This window comes from Panicum virgatum, chromosome 9K, assembly GCF_016808335.1.
Source record: "Panicum virgatum strain AP13 chromosome 9K, P.virgatum_v5, whole genome shotgun sequence".
Classification (NCBI taxonomy): domain Eukaryota; kingdom Viridiplantae; phylum Streptophyta; class Magnoliopsida; order Poales; family Poaceae; genus Panicum; species Panicum virgatum.
Genome location: NC_053144.1, coordinates 58,053,385 through 58,073,074, shown reverse-complemented (window position 1 = coordinate 58,073,074; position 19,690 = coordinate 58,053,385). Strand labels below are relative to the sequence as shown.

At 47.5% G+C, this 19,690-nt stretch overlaps 3 protein-coding genes across 5 annotated transcripts; all 3 read left to right on the top strand.

Annotated features, from left to right (window-relative positions):
- Positions 1-381: 381 nt before the first annotated feature.
- Positions 382-10,476, top strand: LOC120652707 (6-phosphofructo-2-kinase/fructose-2,6-bisphosphatase-like). Of its 3 annotated transcripts, none has more exons than XM_039930597.1 (23): positions 382-632; positions 714-777; positions 1,092-1,390; positions 1,952-2,167; positions 2,800-2,940; positions 3,706-3,801; positions 4,320-4,418; positions 4,501-4,530; positions 4,761-4,814; positions 5,013-5,066; positions 5,142-5,219; positions 6,294-6,385; positions 6,466-6,523; positions 7,202-7,276; positions 7,584-7,631; positions 7,989-8,086; positions 8,688-8,763; positions 8,837-8,899; positions 8,980-9,071; positions 9,261-9,329; positions 9,702-9,765; positions 9,850-9,915; positions 9,989-10,476. In XM_039930597.1, exons 1-23 carry the CDS (start codon positions 495-497, stop codon positions 10,088-10,090), a joined length of 2,172 nt encoding a protein of 723 aa, XP_039786531.1. In that variant the 5' UTR covers positions 382-494; the 3' UTR covers positions 10,091-10,476. The 3 variants fall into 3 exon arrangements, with proteins under 3 accessions (XP_039786531.1, XP_039786532.1, XP_039786533.1); XM_039930598.1 differs by having other exon boundaries at positions 383-632; positions 3,709-3,801; XM_039930599.1 differs by lacking the exon at positions 1,092-1,390 and having other exon boundaries at positions 383-632; positions 2,037-2,167; positions 3,709-3,801.
- Positions 10,477-10,616: 140 nt separating this feature from the next.
- LOC120652710 (trihelix transcription factor ASIL1-like) lies at positions 10,617-12,005 on the top strand. The gene has a single exon (XM_039930602.1). It carries the CDS (start codon positions 11,131-11,133, stop codon positions 11,815-11,817), a length of 687 nt encoding a protein of 228 aa, XP_039786536.1. The 5' UTR covers positions 10,617-11,130; the 3' UTR covers positions 11,818-12,005.
- A 565-nt stretch (positions 12,006-12,570) lies between these two features.
- LOC120652706 (scavenger receptor class F member 2-like) lies at positions 12,571-14,362 on the top strand. The gene is made up of 2 exons (XM_039930596.1): positions 12,571-13,511; positions 14,004-14,362. The coding sequence occupies exon 1, from the start codon at positions 12,735-12,737 to the stop codon at positions 13,506-13,508; it is 774 nt and encodes a 257-aa protein (XP_039786530.1). The 5' UTR covers positions 12,571-12,734; the 3' UTR covers positions 13,509-13,511; positions 14,004-14,362.
- The last annotated feature ends 5,328 nt before the right edge of the window (positions 14,363-19,690 follow it).

Sequence of the window (19,690 nt, the reverse complement as noted above, 5' to 3'; positions counted from 1 at the left end):
ACCTGTATAGCGCGGGCTTGGGTGAATCTCTAGTCGCGATGACCAATGAGACGCGAATTCGCGGCCGAAACAACCACAGGGCAGGTCCAAATTGGTCGTCTCGCCGCGGCGACGCGCAGCCGCCGGTCGCCGTCGTTACTACTACTCTACTTCGCAGCCGGAGACGGGGATCGGGGAGATGGGTCGCCACCTCACGCGGGCCCACGTGCCAGTGAGTCAGAGAGACGCTCCGGCACCGTCACCGTCCCTCACCAACTTCCCCGCCCTTCGGGCCTGCGTTTACTGTTGTTGTCACAATATTAACCACTTACCTGTGGGCCACGCAAGCTTCCGGCCCCACTTGCTGTGTCTCTAGCAGTATATCCTCTGTACAGGAAACAACCATCGCGCTCCGGTGTCGGCCCCACTCCTCCACATCCGCGAGCCCACGAGTTCCTTCCGGGTTCCGGGCACCTTTCCGAGTCCCCAAAGGCGTCGCTCCCACCTCGCCGGCGATGGCGGGCTCCGGCGGGAACTCCGACCAGCTCTTCGTCTCCGTCAAGCTGGAGAGCCCCCGACTCGCGGAGCTCGACCTCGACCCCCACCTCTTCGGCTCCCATCCTGTCGCCGGCTCCTGGGACCCCTGCAAGGCCGTAAGCTCCAGATCACCTCTAGCTCGCGAGATATGTGTGCGGATCGGATTTTTGACGCGTTTCTTTTTATGCCCCCCGTAGATGCCGTTGGAGCGGGCTGCCGCCGCCGTGTGGGACCTCAGCTGCGTCGTCCCTTCGCAGCTTGGTGAGTTGATTGATTTGATCGTGGGGGTTTGATAGCTTCGCAGGGCCGCAGGGATTTTGGGTTCCTCCATAACGAGGATTAGGGTAGGACAAGTGCAATCCATGCTATGCCGTTGGGATGCGCTGGTGTTTTAATAATTGGCTTGGGCCACCTTTTTATTGGGATGAATTAGTGAATCCTAGTTTCTGAGGTAAACAATGCAGAATGTGAATTTGCGCTTCAAAAGCCAAAACTAGTGATCTGTAAACTGACATTGTGGGATTTTCTTTCCATCGCTAGCATTCTAACTAGTTTATCTATCTTCTTTTAACTAGAACCACTGGATTTCAAGTTCGTTTTAAAGCAAAAAAAAGATAGTTCGCAGTGCATTGTTGAGGAGGGACCAAACAGATCACTAGGTTATCAGAGCAATGAAGTTGAAATGAGGCCTGCAGTGTTTAAACTCGATGAAGGGAAAGATGTACTTAAGTGCAAGGTTCAGGTTCAGACAGAAATTTTATCCCCATTTGACCTGGCTGCTAGTTGGAGGGCTCATCAGGAGTATCTTCACCCTTCAAAGGTGCGAGGGGCCCATGATGTCACTATCAACACTGGATTAGAAGGCAGAGCCAAGGTCTATTTCACTGTTTCCATTTTTATATGTTTGGACATAGGTAGGTAATTCCTAGAGAAAGTAGGGAATAAGGAACCTAATCATATTGACATATACCAGGTGTTTAGTGATCTGCATAGAAATTTAACATTGCATGACTGGTGATAATACAATTATTCGACTTGTGACACTGGTCACATCGAGGTATGTAGAATTGGCTCCAACCAATGGTTGGCACTTCATAGTCTGATACTTTGGAGAGTGCTGTTAGAGCTGTAGATATCTTGGCACAGCTTACTACTTGGTTGTGGCCTTGTGGGACTTGCCCATTTTTTGGGGTTATAGGAAAACACATTTATTCCAACACATATAATGACATGATGAACTTACTGGTGACATGTGAGTGGGATTGCAAATATTTTATTAAAATATATTATAAAAATTATTAAGCATATCATAAATAGAACCCTAAAGAATATCATAAGAATACTTTTCCCACAAAGCTGCTGTCTATGTATCTATTTCAAAGTAAATGCTGTTTCCTTTTCTGTTCTGCCAATTTTCTCTTGTTCATTCAAACAGAATGGCTTCGCTTCTGCTTTGGAGCTTGATTTAGAGAAGTATGTAGTTCCAACACCAAACATGGGCTCCGGTGTTGTTTATGCAGCTAACTTGACTGAAAATCCACGTTCATTGTTGCAAACTGGGAGTTCCTCAAACAATGATACCACAAAGGACATTTTGTACAACTCGACTAAAGGCGATTCATCCCCAAATCACTATGCTAAAACTATGAAGGTATAACTTTCAGTTTCATGTGTGATTATTTGTTAGCTTAAAATCATGCAAGCGTGTCTATAGTAATTTAGGTGTTCCACTATAGAAAAGGTAGTTGTACTGTACATTTGGCTAAATATCTGATAAGTTTGTAAGCTTTTAGAAACTACTTCTTCAGTAGTGTTATCATAACTTTTCCAAGCATGCAGCAAGTTAATTGCTTTCTTCATTCTGAAATAAAAATTAGGTTAGATTAATTTGAACGAGTTCATTAGCCCGAAGATTTAACACAGAAGTCTTAGTGCTTAAGTGCATGTATTAATGGTCATGAAGCAACCAAATTTACTTATTGGAACATAAGCCACTCCCTCCCTCCCTCTCTGGCATCTGTTGTCAGCTTAAGTTTGTTCTCTGCACAAATTCCTTCTCCAGTAGATTTTTTTGCCTTCTATATCTGATAACTTTTTTTGCATTTTTTACTGATAAACTGAAAAAGTTTGGGCATATACTCATTCATGTACTTTTTTTGTGTTTTATGCCTCTTAATACTTATTTTTACGTTTTCTTGCCATCTGGATATATATCCCTATGAACGTATACGTTTAGCATTTATAATAGTTAACCAAGAGTTGTTTCATGATTTTTTGCTTCAGGGCGCAACTGAAGGGCATGCACCATCACTGGAAGAACACAGGGCAATGTTTGTTGATAGAGGTGTTGGCTCACCAAACTTTGCAAGACCAACAAAGGAAACCTTTTCAGCGAGCAACTTTAAATTTGATTCTGAAGCAAAGGTTGTACATACACTTCACATCACTACTAAATCTTAATATCCATGGGCTTATAGCAAGTATAATCTCTAAAATGTCACTGAGCTATTTGATAGGTTCTAATAGGCATTAAACTATAAATACCAAAGGAAAACTTCTTCTTAGGGTATGTTTGGTTCCACGGAAGGAAGAATGCTTTAGAAGCATTTTCTTTCTTGCCCATTGACAAAGTTGGGGAAAAATGGGCAAGAACCTTTACTTGCTTCAACATGCCCAGAGGGTATACATCTGAATTACCTCGAATCTTCAACAACATTAAATGCATGGAAACACACCCTGTGCTTAGGATTGTAACCGGTTACCCAATGGGTAGTTCTGGATCACTACTTTAGTTCATTAACATCACATTTTTCTTGATTTGAAATCTGGATTAGTTCAATTGGATGAGTTTTGGGTCAACCCTATGACCTATAAAAGGCAAAGATTGTATTCCTACTTGTGCTTCAATAGTTTGCTCTTTCAATAAAAGTTGCACAATGTTGAAGCTCTTGAAGTGTTAAGTACAATCATTGGCTTCTGCCTTAATTTTTAAGCAATTCTCGATCTCAAAGGGTGAAGGATATGTATTTCCATTTCCACCCTCTTTTTGTTTCGTCATAACATTCTGTCACATATTATGTGAAAAGACTGAGTTCCTATCATCCTATGATATTCCTTGTAGCAGCTTCTGAATTTGGTAAAACTTGTTGGTTCATTTTTTCCATCTTAACTTCTGACAGCTGTTACCAGCAGGATATGCCAGCAGCAGAAGGAGCTGTTGCAGCAGCTGCAGTAACTGATCAGATGTATGGCCCAAAAGAGGACCGCAAGTTGACCATTGTGTTGGTAATTTTCGTACAAATTTGCATTTACCTTGCAGCTACAACACACTTAGCTTAGATTACTTATCTTGTAGCTACATAATCTTTTTTGTTTCACATAATTAGCACTTCTGTGCAAATTATAGAAATATGACTTTCTTAAGAGTATAGTAACCAATTGCAGCAAAATATTCTGTTCAACCCAAAGTCTATAGAAAAAAAACTTGCCAAGTGCTAAGTGGTATACTGGAGTGTTCTACTTTGAAAGATGCATCCTGATGCATGTAGTTTGCACACCATTTATACTGATTTACATGAATTTACTATGTACTATGTACCCAGCTAGGTTTTGTTTTTGTCAAGCAGTCCGCCAATAGAAAAAAAAATGTACACAAGAGCCTTTACAAGAATATAGAATTTTTTATGTGCATGGTTCAGCTGTATATTGATGTTGCTGTAACCATTCTTTTAAATTCATTGACACACTTTCTTTTTCTTCAAGTACGCATGCAGTTCTTTTTTAATCATGTGCTGACATTCTAGGTTGGGCTGCCAGCTCGTGGTAAGACCTTCACAGCAGCTAAACTTACAAGATATCTTCGATGGTTAGGTCATGAAACAAAACACTTCAATGTTGGGAAGGTGAATTTTAGCTTAACCTAAGTTTGCAGAGAATTGCATATATGTATGATGTCACTAATCATGTTTGTTATTTTTTTTGTAGTACCGCCGGCTCAAGCACGGAACTAATCAGGTATTTAATTTTTTTTAGGGAAGTATTTACAATTTCTTGACTCATTGTAGTAGTTTTGTAGTATTTTTTGGCAGTAGCAGCACGAAATTATTAGTCTCAAGCTTTTATTGAGTTCTTGGTATTTTTCCTATTTTTTTATGAAATGTATAGCTTGTAATTTCAGTTCCATTATGATCCTATGTATCCCTGTCCAAGAAGAGTTTCTAATAGGATCTAGTTCGTTTGAGCAGACTGCTGATTTCTTTCGTGGAGATAACAGGGAGGGTGTGGAGGCACGGAATGAGGTCAGTGAATTGCTACTGTTGCTGCAGTATTAGAATATAATAAAGAAAAATACTGACATTTGTTATGAATAAGTTCCAAGTGTGGCATACATCCTAAAACAGGATCTATTTGAGAAACAGAGGTAGCATCATGAATGCCTTTTCATGAAACACCCATTCCTCTTTTTTAATGTAAGATTTGTCCTCATGCCTTTTCAGGTGGCAGCATTAGCAATGGAAGATATGCTATCCTGGATGCAGGAAGGTGGTCAGGTAAGGCATTAGTTTGGTAACACTGCCTTAGCATTTTCTAATTAGGAAATTATTAACGTTTCAGCTGGTCCACAGGTTGGTATTTTCGATGCCACAAACAGCACAAGAATACGGAGAAACATGCTGATGAAAATGGCCGAAGGAAAATGTAAGGTATAGTTTGTTCAGTGTGCACATCTTGGATATCCTTTTGGCTGTTTGAATCAGTTGTCTCCTGCCAAGTGCCAATAATGTTTGGCTATTGTCAACCACGATTGCTGACTCTTTGCACAATCAGTTATATGCACTCTTTCAGCTCCCAGTATCACCGCTCACGTCCCCTGCATTTGGAAATTAAGACACTTCAAATCATTTATGATGGGTGCACTCCATCTATAAGGATGAATGTGAAGATAAGAGTTCACGACCAGTTGCTTCATGCATGTGGAAAGCCATTACTAGAAGTTATGAAAAATTATATCAGCTAGTTGTTTGGTCTAATCTGGCTAAAAAACAAGGCATTATTCCACCCTATCCATACATATGGAATCAGCCAGAGCATTTTCAAACATGGCATTATCTTCCATGTTAGAATTATGAAAAATAATCATTCTCATTTACCAATATATGTAATGAACTGAGAGTTACAGTGCAAAAATTGCCCGTGCCAGCAAACCCAGCAGAACAAGTTACATGCAAAAATTGCTTTTACTAGAGAACTTTTCAGTTCTTGCTATGTTACATATTAAGAGCATATGAGATGATTTCGAAATGTCATTTCTGACTTACACCCCTTGCTGTTGCTTCCACCTCATTTGAACCTAGACTAACGGTTCTTTCTTCTCAGTGTTAGTTATAGGGTAGTGTGGGGAGAGTTTGGAAGAGCACGTTCAAGATCTGTAATCTGATAATTAAACTTGTTTAGGGAAGGGATGGATGACTACAATCATAAGAGTAAAAATTGGACCATTTGTCTCATCTATTGAAAAATGTGCAACATTGATATTTGATTTGTCTTGTGATGGCATTTATAAAAAAAAAATCTCGAATACACAGGAGAGTTGAGTATCATTGCATTAAGTGAGAAGGAAAAAGGACAAAATAGCCATACCCCCCCCCCCCCCATCCCAACACCCACCCACCCACAAACACTTAGCTACTGTGAATAGTATGACTCCATAGTAAGCTACTGTTTAGAGTGTATTATTGTTGCCCTTTAACATGTGGTTCCTTCCATTTGCTTTCCAGATTATCTTTTTGGAAACCATATGTAATGACAAGGATGTTCTCGAGAGAAATATACGATTGAAAGTTCAACAGAGTCCCGATTATGCAGAGCAGTGAGAAATAACTTATTTACTTTCCTATGCTCATCCTATTGGTGCACTTCTTTATGCAATCGTCATCTTCTATGTTACAGGACAGATTTTGAAGCTGGCGTGCGGGATTTCAAAGAGCGATTGGCCTATTATGAAAAGGTCAATAATTACTGAATTATATTATAGAGAAAATTCCTCTCATGTCATTACAGATTTCCTACATCCCTCAACCCATCGCAAAATTGCTTATCTGCTGTATGCCATCTGTTTGCAAAACTCCTCCCCTTCGTGCCATTCTTGATAGGTCAGATGTATGAAAAAGAGTTCTTTATTCGTGCCATTCTTTCTCCATCCCTTGTCTTCTTTCTTCTCTTCCTGAATTCGTCTATGACCCTGACATGTTGCTGTTCCTATCCAAAATTCAAAACACATGTACAAACCCAACCCAACTCCTTATGCCTGTTGCTTCCATTTCATCCTATTTTGGAGCCCCATCCGAATTTGGGCCAAGATGCCCGGTTGAATTACTGCAAGAGACCGGTGCCGATGGCATGCTGAGGGAAATGAGAGGAGTTTGGTTGGATCTTGAAGACAAGGGTATATTGGTAATTTAGGACATGTTTTTATGGACTAAAGTAAAGGAGGTGCATGGATGGCATAGGAGAGTAAGAAAATGTAACCGAATGGCATATAACGAGTAAGGAATTTTGCAATGCCAAATCCAGGATGAAAAGAAATTGCAATTGCAAGTAAAAATTGGCTCTTATATTATATAGGAACGCTTATTTTTTCTAGAATGCGAAATAGTTACATGCAAATAACTTGAAACCTCTGCAGGTCTATGAACCAGTGGAAGAAGGCTCTTACATTAAAATGATCGACATGGTTAGTGGGAAGGGAGGTCAACTACAGGTATGTGTGAATAATCAAGCTACACATGTAAATATAGCATCAAAAGTTTTGTTCCTACTGCATGCTCAATTGATTACACAACCGTGAACTGATTCTCTGTTTGTTTATCATATAAATACTACTGTATGGCCTAGAGGAACATGTACTGTTTTGAGGCTAAACAAAATTAACTTGCAGCATAGATACTAGTGACACACTCCTGATCTCATACCCTACTTTGGTTTTTTAAGATACACAATATTAACTTGCATCCTAGCTTCTAGTGACATACTCTTGATCTCTTATACTGCTTTGTTTTTTCATGCAGATTAACGACATAAGTGGTTACTTGCCTGGACGGATTGTTTTCTTCTTGGTACATACCCAGAGTCTGATTTTTTTTTTCAATTGTAGTTCTCTCTGATCTAGTTGCAGATCAAATCGTAACATGCGTATTGTTTAGTGATTCTGTGGTACAGATATCTAATCTGTTGGTGTCTGTCTGATTGGTTGTCTGTTTGTGAGTACTTTTTTTCAAAATTTCCACTCTGCTCTATATGTTCACAATGCGGCGATAGAGTCGTAGAGAATCGTCCATTACCAATAGATTAGATGGTATAGAATCCTCACAATGTGGAAATAGATTTTTTCTTTCTTGCCTGAACCTGGAGAATCAAAATGCTTCTAATAGATGTAGATTAAATTGCAACATGCGTTTTCTCAACTAACCCAGGTAAACTGCCATCTGACACCTCGTCCTATCCTGCTAACGAGACATGGTGAAAGTATGGATAATGTCGGAGGGAGAATCGGTGGAGACTCTTCTTTGAGGTCATTTCTTTATTCTGCATTTCTGTCATTATTATCTTTGATTTCTTGATACAATTTTGTTAGCTCTTTGCTGTGATTTTAATTTGGCTACCACACTAAGAATCCATTGATAAAGTTTAAAATATCCCTGAGTGTTGTATGTCAACATGCAAACCAATGAACCGTGAAATAGCAGATGATCTGAGTAAAAAAGAATCATTTTCTTCCTAATTATCCTTTATCCTGAGGTTTTGCCCCCCTCCTCTCAAATGTGTAGGAGAAATTTGCATCATTGCATTTAAATAGGAATGAAGTTATGATCAAACAAACTCCAGGATAGACACCTCACCCTTGTTTTGCTCTTTTTAGTTGAGTGTCTTATTGTTTATTTGACTATTGTTGATAGATCGTGCTATATGTACTGTATATTGGGCTTGTGATAGAGTGATAGGTATAAACCTTGGGGTAAATGTATTAATATGCTCTAATGTGTATAGCATAATTATGGAAAAGTAAATCCATTAGTGTTACCATATGGATGCTAAATTTGGTAGTTCTCCATGTATACTAATTTACAGTCTTCTGCCTTTGGCTTTCATGTGATGGAATAATTGCTGTGCAGTGAGGCTGGCCAGCTTTACTCTAGAAAGCTTGCAAGTTTTGTGGAGAAGCGACTGAAGTCTGAGAGGACTGCCTCTGTAAGTATTCCATTTGCTTATCAGCATAGTGAGAAAAAAAACATATTTATTAAATTTATGTCCAACAATCCAGATATGGACTAGCACACTCCAGAGGACAATATTAACAGCACATCCGATCATTGGCTTTCCAAAGGTTAGTTTTCGTAGGTAATATAGAGAGGTATTGAAAAGATTGTTCTCGGCAAAAGTAACTTGTTTTCCCATGTCTTCTAGATACAATGGCGGGCTCTTGATGAGATAAATGCTGGGGTCTGTGATGGGATGACATATGATGAAATAAAGAAAAGTAAACCTGAAGAATACGAGTATGTGAATTCATTGACATCATACCATTTTATACCAAAAATTTCTCCCTCGTCTTACTGAGAGTTTTAGTCAAACATTCCTACTGTAGCTTGTAAATTTTGTTGGAGACCTTGTACATTATCTGTTATTACAAATGTTCAGTAGGTCTTCTCATTCTATTCACTTCATGAGTGTGTATTCCTCCTCAGATCACGTAAAAAAGACAAGCTGAGGTATCGTTATCCAAGAGGAGAATCCTACCTTGACGTCATTCAAAGGTTGATATGGGCTATTTGATACTGTTGCATACCCCTCTACATAATTCAGTTACTGTAGTTTGTTAAGAGTCAATAGTCAAGGGTAGTATTGTATCTTGTTACCATTGGAGAAGAAGAGTGAACTGTACGATGTATTGAGAGAGGCCCAAAGGGCTATATATACACAAAAGATGACTCCAAACCCTAGACTAGTACAATGACTATTGTTAAGGGTATTATAGTCATTGTACTAGTCTAGGGTTTGGAGTCATCTTTTGTGTATATATAGCCCTTTGGGCCTCTCTCAATACATCGTACAGTTCACTCTTCTTCTCCAATGGTAACATAGTTATCTTCCTTGCCACTTTAATCACGACATTCTTCTCTGCCCAGACTAGAACCTGTAATAATTGAGCTTGAACGACAGCGTGCACCAGTTGTAGTCATAGCTCACCAGGTAAGAGGAACCAGCTTTTTCAGCCTTCTTAACGACTATTTTATACTTATATATTGTTGACACCTGAGAAATTTTTTTGTTTAGGCTGTGTTAAGAGCACTTTATGCATACTTTGCGGACAAACCACTTGAGGAAGTCCCAAATATTGAGGTAAGGCAACTTGTGCCAATCTCTTGTTTCTATAATCTGTTTCCTTTTTGTGACTGAAAATTTGTTCCTGTAGATACCTCTACATACAATAATTGAGATACCAATGGGTGTTGCTGGTGTTCAAGAGAGACGGTACAAACTCATGGATGCAGTCCATCCGACCGCGGGGTTGTAAGAAATAGTTCATGGAGTTCACCTACTGAAAGTTCTGCCCAAATAAATTTTGTGATGGTATATTATCGCAATATTGAATCAATCAGAAACCACAGTTCGAAGTGGAGTATCACCCCTAACAGGTTTAGGTCGAAGATGATTTGACTTACAAACTTTGGCTAGCTATATACCCTTCATAATTCAATGGGCCTGCACTAACGCGTTCAAAATTGCATGCTCATTTGTGGCATGAGTTCTGAATATGTTTATTCAGGTCATCAGGATTTATAGCGCCAAAGACAGTAGCAAATAAGTGTTCCTTAAACAACATCTTGTGCGTGGCCGTCTTTTCCGTTCTCAGTGAAATTGGCTTTTAGGAATCCCGTCGGGGTTCATAATGACATATTATTATTCTCGTCTGGATGGGCCCATTCCTAGCCCAATTGATATGAGTGGGATGGAAATTTGAAGGTATGATTGGGCTGGGAATCATAAAAGAATTTCAGTTGAAATAAAAAAATTAAGAATTTCAGTTGACAAAATTCAAAAATTTACTCAGAAACCCAGTTGACAGTTGTAGAGAGCACTCCGCTAGGTGCTTTAGAAACCTACCGTCGGAGCTTGAAATTAAAACCTTAGGTTATATTATTGCATATGCCTTGCCATTTTTCCTTTGGCCAGTACTAGATTATTACTGGGCAATCGATCCACGGAACAAAGCTGTGAATTTTGTAAATAGACCAACTAGGTAATTTCATTCACTCTTCGTTTCAAAAAAAAAATCATTCACTCTTGTTTTTTCTTGCACAGCGTTGGCTGTCCTAATAATTACACTCGCCACAACAGCTGCTTGTCCACTCAATGAAGACAAGTATGAGGAATAGAATATCAGCTACCCACAAATGATCTTTTCCACAACAGCTGCTTGTCCACTCAAAATGAAGACAAGTACGAGGAATAGAATATCAGCTACTCACAAATGATCTTTTCCTATTCCACCTACGAAATTTACCATGGTAACTGTGAGTAGTCTGTTGCTGCTTGTATAAGAGGAGAGCCACCATGTTATTATGCACTCCACTCGTTCAACTGCAACAGCCCCCGCCAGCTCATCTGACCAGCCTCCCCGTTGAGTTCCGATCGCCCAGCATGCCCAGCCGCAAGCTAGCACCGGAGAGTGCCTCCGGAAACTGGAGCGACGGCGAGACATCCACCCTCATCGACGCGTGGGGGGCTGCCCACCAGCGCCGCCGCCCACGCGGCCGCCGCCTGAAGGACTGGCGCGCCGCGGCCAGCGCCGTGAACACCCACCGCGCCGCCGCGGGGCGCCGCTTCAACCGCACTCGCGTGCAGTGCCAGACGCGCATCCGCACCCTCAAGAAGCGGTACAAGGAGGAGCTCGCGAGGCAGCCGTCGTCGGGGTGGCCCCACCTCAGCCGGCTCCGCGCGTTCCTGGCCGACCCCGACGGCCCGCCCCCGGGCTTCCCGGCAAGGGCGCCGGTGCCCGTCAAGCGGGAGGTGAAGGCGGAGGAGGGCGGGTGCAGCGGGGTGGCTGCGAGCTGGACGGTCCCGAGGAGGCCGAGAGATGCGGCTGCGCGGAGTACGGGGTTCTGTCCGGCGGCGGTGGTGACGAAGCTGGCCGAGGTGTACGAGCGCGTGGAGCTGGCGAGGATCGGCGCTGAGAAGGAGAAGATGGAGATGGAGGTGCAGCAGGCCATGTTGGATGCTGTGAAGGTGAAGCAGCAGTAGTAGTGCTGGACAACGCGCAGCTCAAGTGCTCAACCCATGTGGTACTAAAATTTGAGTAGCACTGCCGCTGAAGATGAACATGACAGATGATGCGTACGGAGCGTGGTTTAAGTGCTGATTAGTGCTGTGCAGTTAAGTGTGGTGTACTGTAGTCGGCAGCAACATTGTAATATATTCTTTTCGGTTAACTTAGTGCTTCCGTGGCCGAACCAAACTTGCAACTCCGGCTGGGTTGCCAGGGAAGGGAAGAAGGACCATCCATGACGCGTGGCCGCCCGCACCCTCCCTCTCCAGTCTCCACGGTCCGCGCCCCCGTCGACGCAACCAACAGCGCCACCCGCAGACGCTCACCGACTGGCACCACCTTTCCTCCCGCTAATTCCTGCCGCCCGGCGAGGCAGAGGAGGCCGCGCGCGGCGGAACGAGACCGTGCGACGGTGACGGCTCGCGTGCGACGGACCAAGGTGACGAGCGTCTGGGCCGCCCGCGCGCACAGGCAAGCCGAGCCAACCAGGGCACGGCAGCGGACAGCACGGCACCAGACCGACCAAACCAAACCAACGGGAGCCGACCCACCCGGCCAGCCCGATCGTTCGTGCCCGCGAGTAAAACCTCGTGCGTGACCGCACCGGAGCCCACTCACCCTGCGTCGCACTCGCACCGTGCCGTGCCGCGGATGCACGCATCATCCTCGCACCCACCTATATATACACGCGTCCGACGTAACCACACGAGTCAGGTGGGGGGCGCAGCGCCACCGATCGACCACCCATCGGTCGAACGATCAAACGGGCAGCAGCACAAGCATCACACGCCCCTCGCGCCCGCACCCACACCCGGGCTCGCCTCGCCTCCCTCTCGAGCCAGCCAGCCACAGCCTCCCCCTCCTCCCTCCGCCGGCCCCGCCCGCCGCGGGGATGCCGACGACGCGCCGCCGCCCGCCGCCGCCTCCGCCGGCGTGGACGCCCGAGCCGTGGAGCGACGGAGAGACTTCCGCGCTGCTCGACGCCTGGGGCCCGCGCCACCTCCGCGCCCGCGGCGGCGCGCTCCGCCCCGCCGACTGGCGCGCCTGCGCCGCCGCCGTCACCTCCCGCCGCGCCGCGGACGGCCGCGCGCCGCGCACCGTCGACCAGTGCAAGAACCGCGTCGATTACCTCAAGAAGCGCCTCAGGGCTGAGCGCGCCAGGCCCAAGGGGGCCCCGCTGCCGCCGCCGCCGGTCGCGGCGTGGCTCGGCCGCCTCCGCGCGCTGCTGCAGCTCGCCCCCTCCGCTCCTCCCGGGTTCGCGCACCGCCTCAGCGCCACGACTGGGAAGGTGAAGGAGGAGGAGGAGGACGACGACGACGAGAAGGCGAGCGGCGGGGCTCCTCTGCCCCGCGACTGGCCGCCGGTGCCGAAGCGGCCGAGGACGGCGGTGTCGCTGTCGCCGTTGAGCGCCGCCTCTGGGGAGCACCCCGAAGGCGGCGGGAGGAGCTGCACGGAAGTGGCGGCGGCTCTGGACAGGCTTGCCGGGACGTACGAGCGGGTGGAGGCGGCGAAGCAGAGAGAGGCGACGCGGCTGGAGGAGCGGCGCCTCGAGGCGATGCGCGATCTCGAGATCGAGCGTATGCGCCTGCTCGTCGACGTCGCCGTCACCTCCTCCGTCGGTCTCGACGGCGCCACCGCCGCCGCAACCGCCGGCGGCGACTTCTAGTTGGTGAGTTCTGGTCCTTGATTTAGTTTAACGCGTGCTTGCATTAGCAGAGCAGGTCACGAGGTGTCGATCGCAGAATTCATGTTTGATAATTGTCGACTAATGTTGGGATTGTGTGGCGCATGGCTAGAAATTTCCGTTTCATTAAGCGAACACCAACTAACCATGATTAGGAGATGATTCAATTTGTCTAGGAATGCTTCGAATTGGTTTTGGGATCGCTTGGTATGTAGGATATCAAACTGGCAATGCTGGTAATTTTTATGAAACCAATCACTGTGCAAGTTTGGCCTCACTGAAGTGTGCTGTTGCACCTCTTCACAACAGAATTCATACGTCCATGAGCGCTTGTTGTTCAGAAGTATTAGTGTGTTTACTGTTTAGAAGAATTAATAGCGTGTTTTATGTTCATATATCATTTCTGACCGTTCAATCTTTCAGAAGATACAGTTCCCTGATAGGCTGATACCGTTCTGTTTATGTTTTCTTTTGCAGATAAGCTAGGATAATAGGCTGGGCAAGGTAGCCAAAATCCAACATTCCAGCCTATTTTGTTTCTCTCAGAGAGATGATCGCATCATGGAGATAGAAGGCACTTGATGTGATGCCGTTTTGAAAAGTTAAATCGGTTTAGGTTACAGGAAAGCTTAGCCAGATATAGGATAGCACATGGTGAGATTTTTAATTTCACTGATTGCAGGTTTGCAGCAACTGAAAAGAGAGAGAGGCTTAATAGCCTGAAAAGTATCTGTGTTAATGTTAGCGATTCAGGCTTCACTTTGGTAACTATAGCGCTGTAATCCCTCCTGGTTAACAGCTGTCCGGCTGCTCAGTTGCGAAATCAATCCAGTACATATGATTCAGGTTGCAAGTGGGTCGGCTTTGGTTGACCCATACTACCCAATCATCTACTAATTGGTTCTGGGTTGGCCCGATAGATCACAGATTTTAAAATCAGTGGAACCATGCGCACGCACTGTCTGCTTGCTTTCAGCTTCTACATGCATGCTGTCTAGTCGCTTTCAGACTACACAACACACTATATTTTGACAGGCTCACGGAGCAAACATCAACTATACACATACACAAAGCATTAAAATATTTTAAACTGAGATAACTAAGAGACTATTGAGTTCCACAAACAAATGCTAATGTCAACCAATGCTCCAATGCTCCATTTCAAACAAATGCCAACTTAAATAAAGTACGCATCCTCTCCAGAATCATCTTCTATGAGATTTGTTGTATCGTCAGTCACAGGACTGGCAATGGTTGAAGATTTGTAAACCTGCAACAGCAACGCCAACCATAAGTGATAGGCATTTAGTAACATGAAACTGTTGCCGCAATCCTAGCATCAAGCAAACATCTAGTCATGATAAAAATTGTCGGTACCTCTGGACTAGGGTACCCCTCTCTTGTTGCGTCAAGACTCGCGTAGTTATCCGTAACTACGCCCTAAGGAGCTGAGCAGCCAGACCACTGGGGTCCGACTCCACCTCACCGGACCAACGGTCCTAGACCCGCTTACCGCTCAGGGACGGGTCCGGTGTCACCACGTGTCCCAGAGGTGTTGCTGTGTCTAGGCAAGAGCCTCGTGGTTATCCGTAACTACGCGCTGACGGCTTGAGCAGCCGGACCCCCGCGGTCCGAAGCCCTTCTCACCCGGTCAGTAGCCCCAGACCCATTCCTTGCTAGGAAAGGGTCCGGTGACGCCGCGTGTCCCGGAGAAGGGAGCGCTGAGCCAAAACAGTCGGGGAGCCCCGGACCTCTCACGAGGTCCCGGACCCCCATATACTATCCGGACCCCTCAGCGGGGAGGGAACATACACCCCGCCTGGGGGGGTCCGGAGGCGCCACGTGTCCACAGGCGCAAGCACGCGCGCGGCTGCAAGGCTTCCTCGGGAAGACTCGTCCACCTACCGCATTCAATGCGGGAGGCGTTAAGTGCGCTCTACCACAGCAGAGCCCGAAGTGACTTTTGCCAGGCTGTACTGTTGATCGCGCGTTACCAAGGCGCACAGTGCAGCCGCTGGCGCCACCCACGCCACGCGCATCAGTCTGCAACGCCAGTTAGACACGATAGCTCGGCGACGGAGTATCATAACGCCTACGCGGTAGACCCAACAGTCTACGCCGCAACCTACACCGCCTCAACGGGCACCTCGCCGATGGAACAGGTGAAGACCCCCCTCGGTCAGAGAGTCTACAGGGCGATGAAGCTTATCCAGTGAGAGATTCACAAAGCACTGTTAATATCTTTTTCGTGGTATACTATACATCCTCGTTGGGCCCACCTGTCGGGATCCAACACCTGTGTACGCGCCTCCCTTGCGCTATAAAAGGGAGACGCCCGTTAGAGAAGAACTCAAGTCGAAACAGGGGACTTGGAGGCAGAGGGTAGACTCATACACAAACACAAGAGCTATACAACTCTCAGTGGACGTAGGGTATTACGCTCCGGCGGCCCGAACCACTCTAAATCCTCGAGTGTTCTTGTTTGATTGCTTCATGAGTAGATCTGAGGTATCGATTGCACTTCCCCGAGTAACCACCCTCAGGGATTAGGCGGGTGCACTACGCCACCCGGTTGTGGCCCTCCTCCTAGAGCCACGACATCTGGCGCTGTCCGTGGGGAGCGCGCAAGCGTTGGCCAGATCTTCGCTCACATCCTGGCTTCTGAGGTCGAGCTCATCCTCTGCAACGACGACGAGAAGATGAAGAGTGGCACGACGTCACCTATGCCGCATGCCTTGACACCGAGGCAGCAGTGTCCTCGGTGCGGTGGCGCACGGCAGCGGCGCCTGCTGTGCGTCGCCACTACGACACCTCAGAGCCGGCACGGTGGCGCGCAGGGGCGACGCCTGCTCCGCGTCACCCTGCGACACCTTAGCGTCGGCTCAAGGTTTTCTCTCAAGCAACCACCGGGGGTCCCCTGCGGCGGCACGATGTCGGCTCAAGGTTTCCTCTCAAGATGGAGCCTGGAGCCGACGGCTGTGACTCGAGAAAGGTGTCTGTCGCATTCTCCCTCGCCTGGTTCAAGCCTCCCTTGGAGCTGCTGCAGACATGCGTCGACCTCCACCGCAAGGCGCAGGGGCCCTGCGCCAGCACCAAGGTGGAGCTGGCGAACGACCGCCCTTCTCCACGCTCCGTGCTCGTCCAAACGAGCACCCGTCCTTCCACTGCGCTAGGGTGTCAAGCTGGCTTCAGCTCACTATGAGCGGTCATCGGGCTGGCTTTCGACGGCAGCTGGCAACGGCAGGGCCACTCCCATTCAAAGCCAAAGAAGTTGTTCTCATGCTATCTGAGCATGAAACAGTTCTTGTGCTGAGGAGGGCCCTGCAAGCTCCCGAGGTGATGCTGGATGATGTTGTATAGGCACGTCCAGGGCGCCTTCGCCCCCAACGACTGAGAGGAACCTCCAAGGTGGCAGCTCCACTTCCGGCTAGGAACGTGCATGCCTTACGGGGCGACGGCTGTGGGTTACCACTAGATAGGATTGAGTGTGTTTCTCCTTTGTAATGATGAGGTGCCTACGTGTGGTCCAGAGCGGTAAAGGTCCGCCCTTGTAAACCCGACCTCTGGCTTCATCGCACAAACAGGCGACACCAGCAAGTGGTCCAGAGCGGTAGAGGTTCGCCCTCGTAATCCCGACCTCTGATGTACACCACGAATCAAGTAATGAAGGAGATTTGCTTTCTCAGCCTTATCTTTACATTAACTTAATGACACTTGTCCGTTCGGCTTGACTGTTCCCTTCTTTCGTGCGGAGTCTTTCCGTTGTTGCTAACAATCCACATTGAGTTGCTGGTTTGTGGATAGGCTGTGATACCCCTTCTAGCTGGAAGGCGGCCCGAACTCCTAGGGACCTGCTCCGTGGAAGTGGTGCTTGTATCCTGGGGTGGAGAAGTTCTGCGTAGCCGCTTAGCCTGGTAACATACCCTAAGCCTACGCACTTCACTGCCCTGTTACGAGTCCCCTAGTATCCGAGGCTGCCGTGCCTAGAGGTCCAGACTCCTTTCTAGTATAAGGCATGGTTTCCTATGCCCTACCACAAGGTTCGGTGACGTATCTTGTTGGATCAATGGCAACAGCTCAAGTCCACTCTGGTGGCCCGCTCCGGCGGAGACCGCTCGCCACGGTCGCCCAAGTCCACTCCGGTGGCCCGCTCCGGCGGAGACCGCTCGCCACGGTCCCCCAAGTCCACTCCGGTGGCCCGCTCCGGCGGAGACCGCTCGCCACGGTCGCCCAAGTCCACTCCGGTGGCCCGCTCCGGCGGAGACCGCTCGCCACGGTCGCCTGAAGCCGGGTCCGGGGAAGTGGTGCTCTCTCCCTGGGCGGTTCGAGGTCTGTGCAGCCGCTTAGCTTGGTTCCGTACCCTAAGCTTGCACCTTTGTCGCCCTGCGGAGAGCGTTCTAGTACCTGAACCTGGCAACAAGTGCTACGACCTTTAGGGGGTCCGGAGCACCCGCTCTCGACATGAGCACGCCAACACAACCGGGATTGCGTCGGAACACGTCACGATAATGGCCCCACCTGCGGGTTCGTACCTCCCCCGAGGTGGGCCCGGGGCCCACTATCGGTACCTCTGAACTAGGGTACCCCCTCTCTTGCTGCGTCAAGACTCGCGTAGTTATCCGTAACTACGCCCTAAGGAGCTGAGCAGCCAGACCCCTGGGGTCCGACTCCACCTCACCGGACCAACGGTCCTGGACCCGCTTCCCGCTCAGGGACGGGTCCGGTGTCACCACGTGTCCCAGAGGTGTTGCTGTGTCTAGGCAAGAGCCTCGTGATTATCCGTGACTACGCGCTGACGGCTTGAGCAGCCGGACCCCCGCGGTCCGAAGCCCATCTCACCCGGTCAATAGCCCCAGACCCATTCCTTGCTAGGGAAGGATCCGGTGACACCGCGTGTCCCGGAGAAGGGAGCGCTGAGCCAAAACAGCCGGGGGCCCCGGACCTCTCACGAGGTCCCGGACCCCCATATACTATCCGGACCCCTCAGCGGGGAGGGAACAGACACCCCGCCTGGGGGGGGTTCGGAGCCGCCACGTGTCCACAGGCGCAGGCACGCGCGCGGCTGCAAGGCTTCCTCGGGAAGACTCGCCCACCTACCGCATTCAATGCGGGAGGCGTTAAGTGCGCTCTGCCACAGCAGAGCCCGAGGTGACTTTTGCCAGGCTGTACTGTTGATCGCGCATTACCAAGGCGCACAGTGCAGCCGTTGGCGCTACCCACACCACGCACGTCAGTCTGCAACACCAGTTAGACACGACAGCTCGGCGACAGAGTATCATAGAGGTGTAGTGTTGCCTAGGTAGTGCTAGAGAAATAGGGAGAGAGAGAGAGTGAGGAGAAGTCGGGGAGGCATCAGGTTTTCTGGTGCTTAGTGCTCTTTGTCTGCTTGTACGTCGATGGATGCTTATCAATCACAGTAAGTGTTTGTGATATTCTCTGTGCTTTAGCTTCTTAGTAGTTCACTAGTTTAGTGGATGCCTCTAGAGTAAGACTCCTGATAGAGATATATGATCTTGATCTCCTCTAGAGTTAGCAGAAGACAGTGTAGACGTGGTGTCTAGACTAGACTCTATCTGTTGGTTGGGATATAATCCTACGGTCTGTAGAGGTAGACTGCAGGTGGTGACAACCCTATTTTGTGCCAGCAAAATCCTCCACGTCCGAGTATATCGTAGTAGCCGTAGTACGTGAGCTCGCTGGTCTTATCCAGGAAAAACTAGTAGCCCGAAGTAAATAACTAGTTAGCCCAACCTTACCTTTAATTCTTGGCCTTAGAAATCCTATCTACCCCTTACCTCTTCGGTAGTGTGATGTCTTTGGACGAATTCAAGCCTTCGATAGTATACTCACGTTCTTCAGTGGATACGATACCCAGGAATACTCCCGGGTGAAAACTACAATGATATTTGTGTGCTTGTGAATTTTCGTGACGTTACAAAATGTTAACACCGAGATCACCATTGAACTAGGCCAACTGTAGTGGGTCATTTCCTCTTTAAAAACTATACGAGCCTTGTCCGCGCCATTAGGCACTCAGATCATAGTAGCAACGAAAAGTAGAGCTTTTTTCAATCTAATTTTTGTGCAAATTGCATATGAAAGAATACATTGTTCAAAAATTCACTCACGTGACACTACTTAAACATAGCCAGAACTTTTATAGT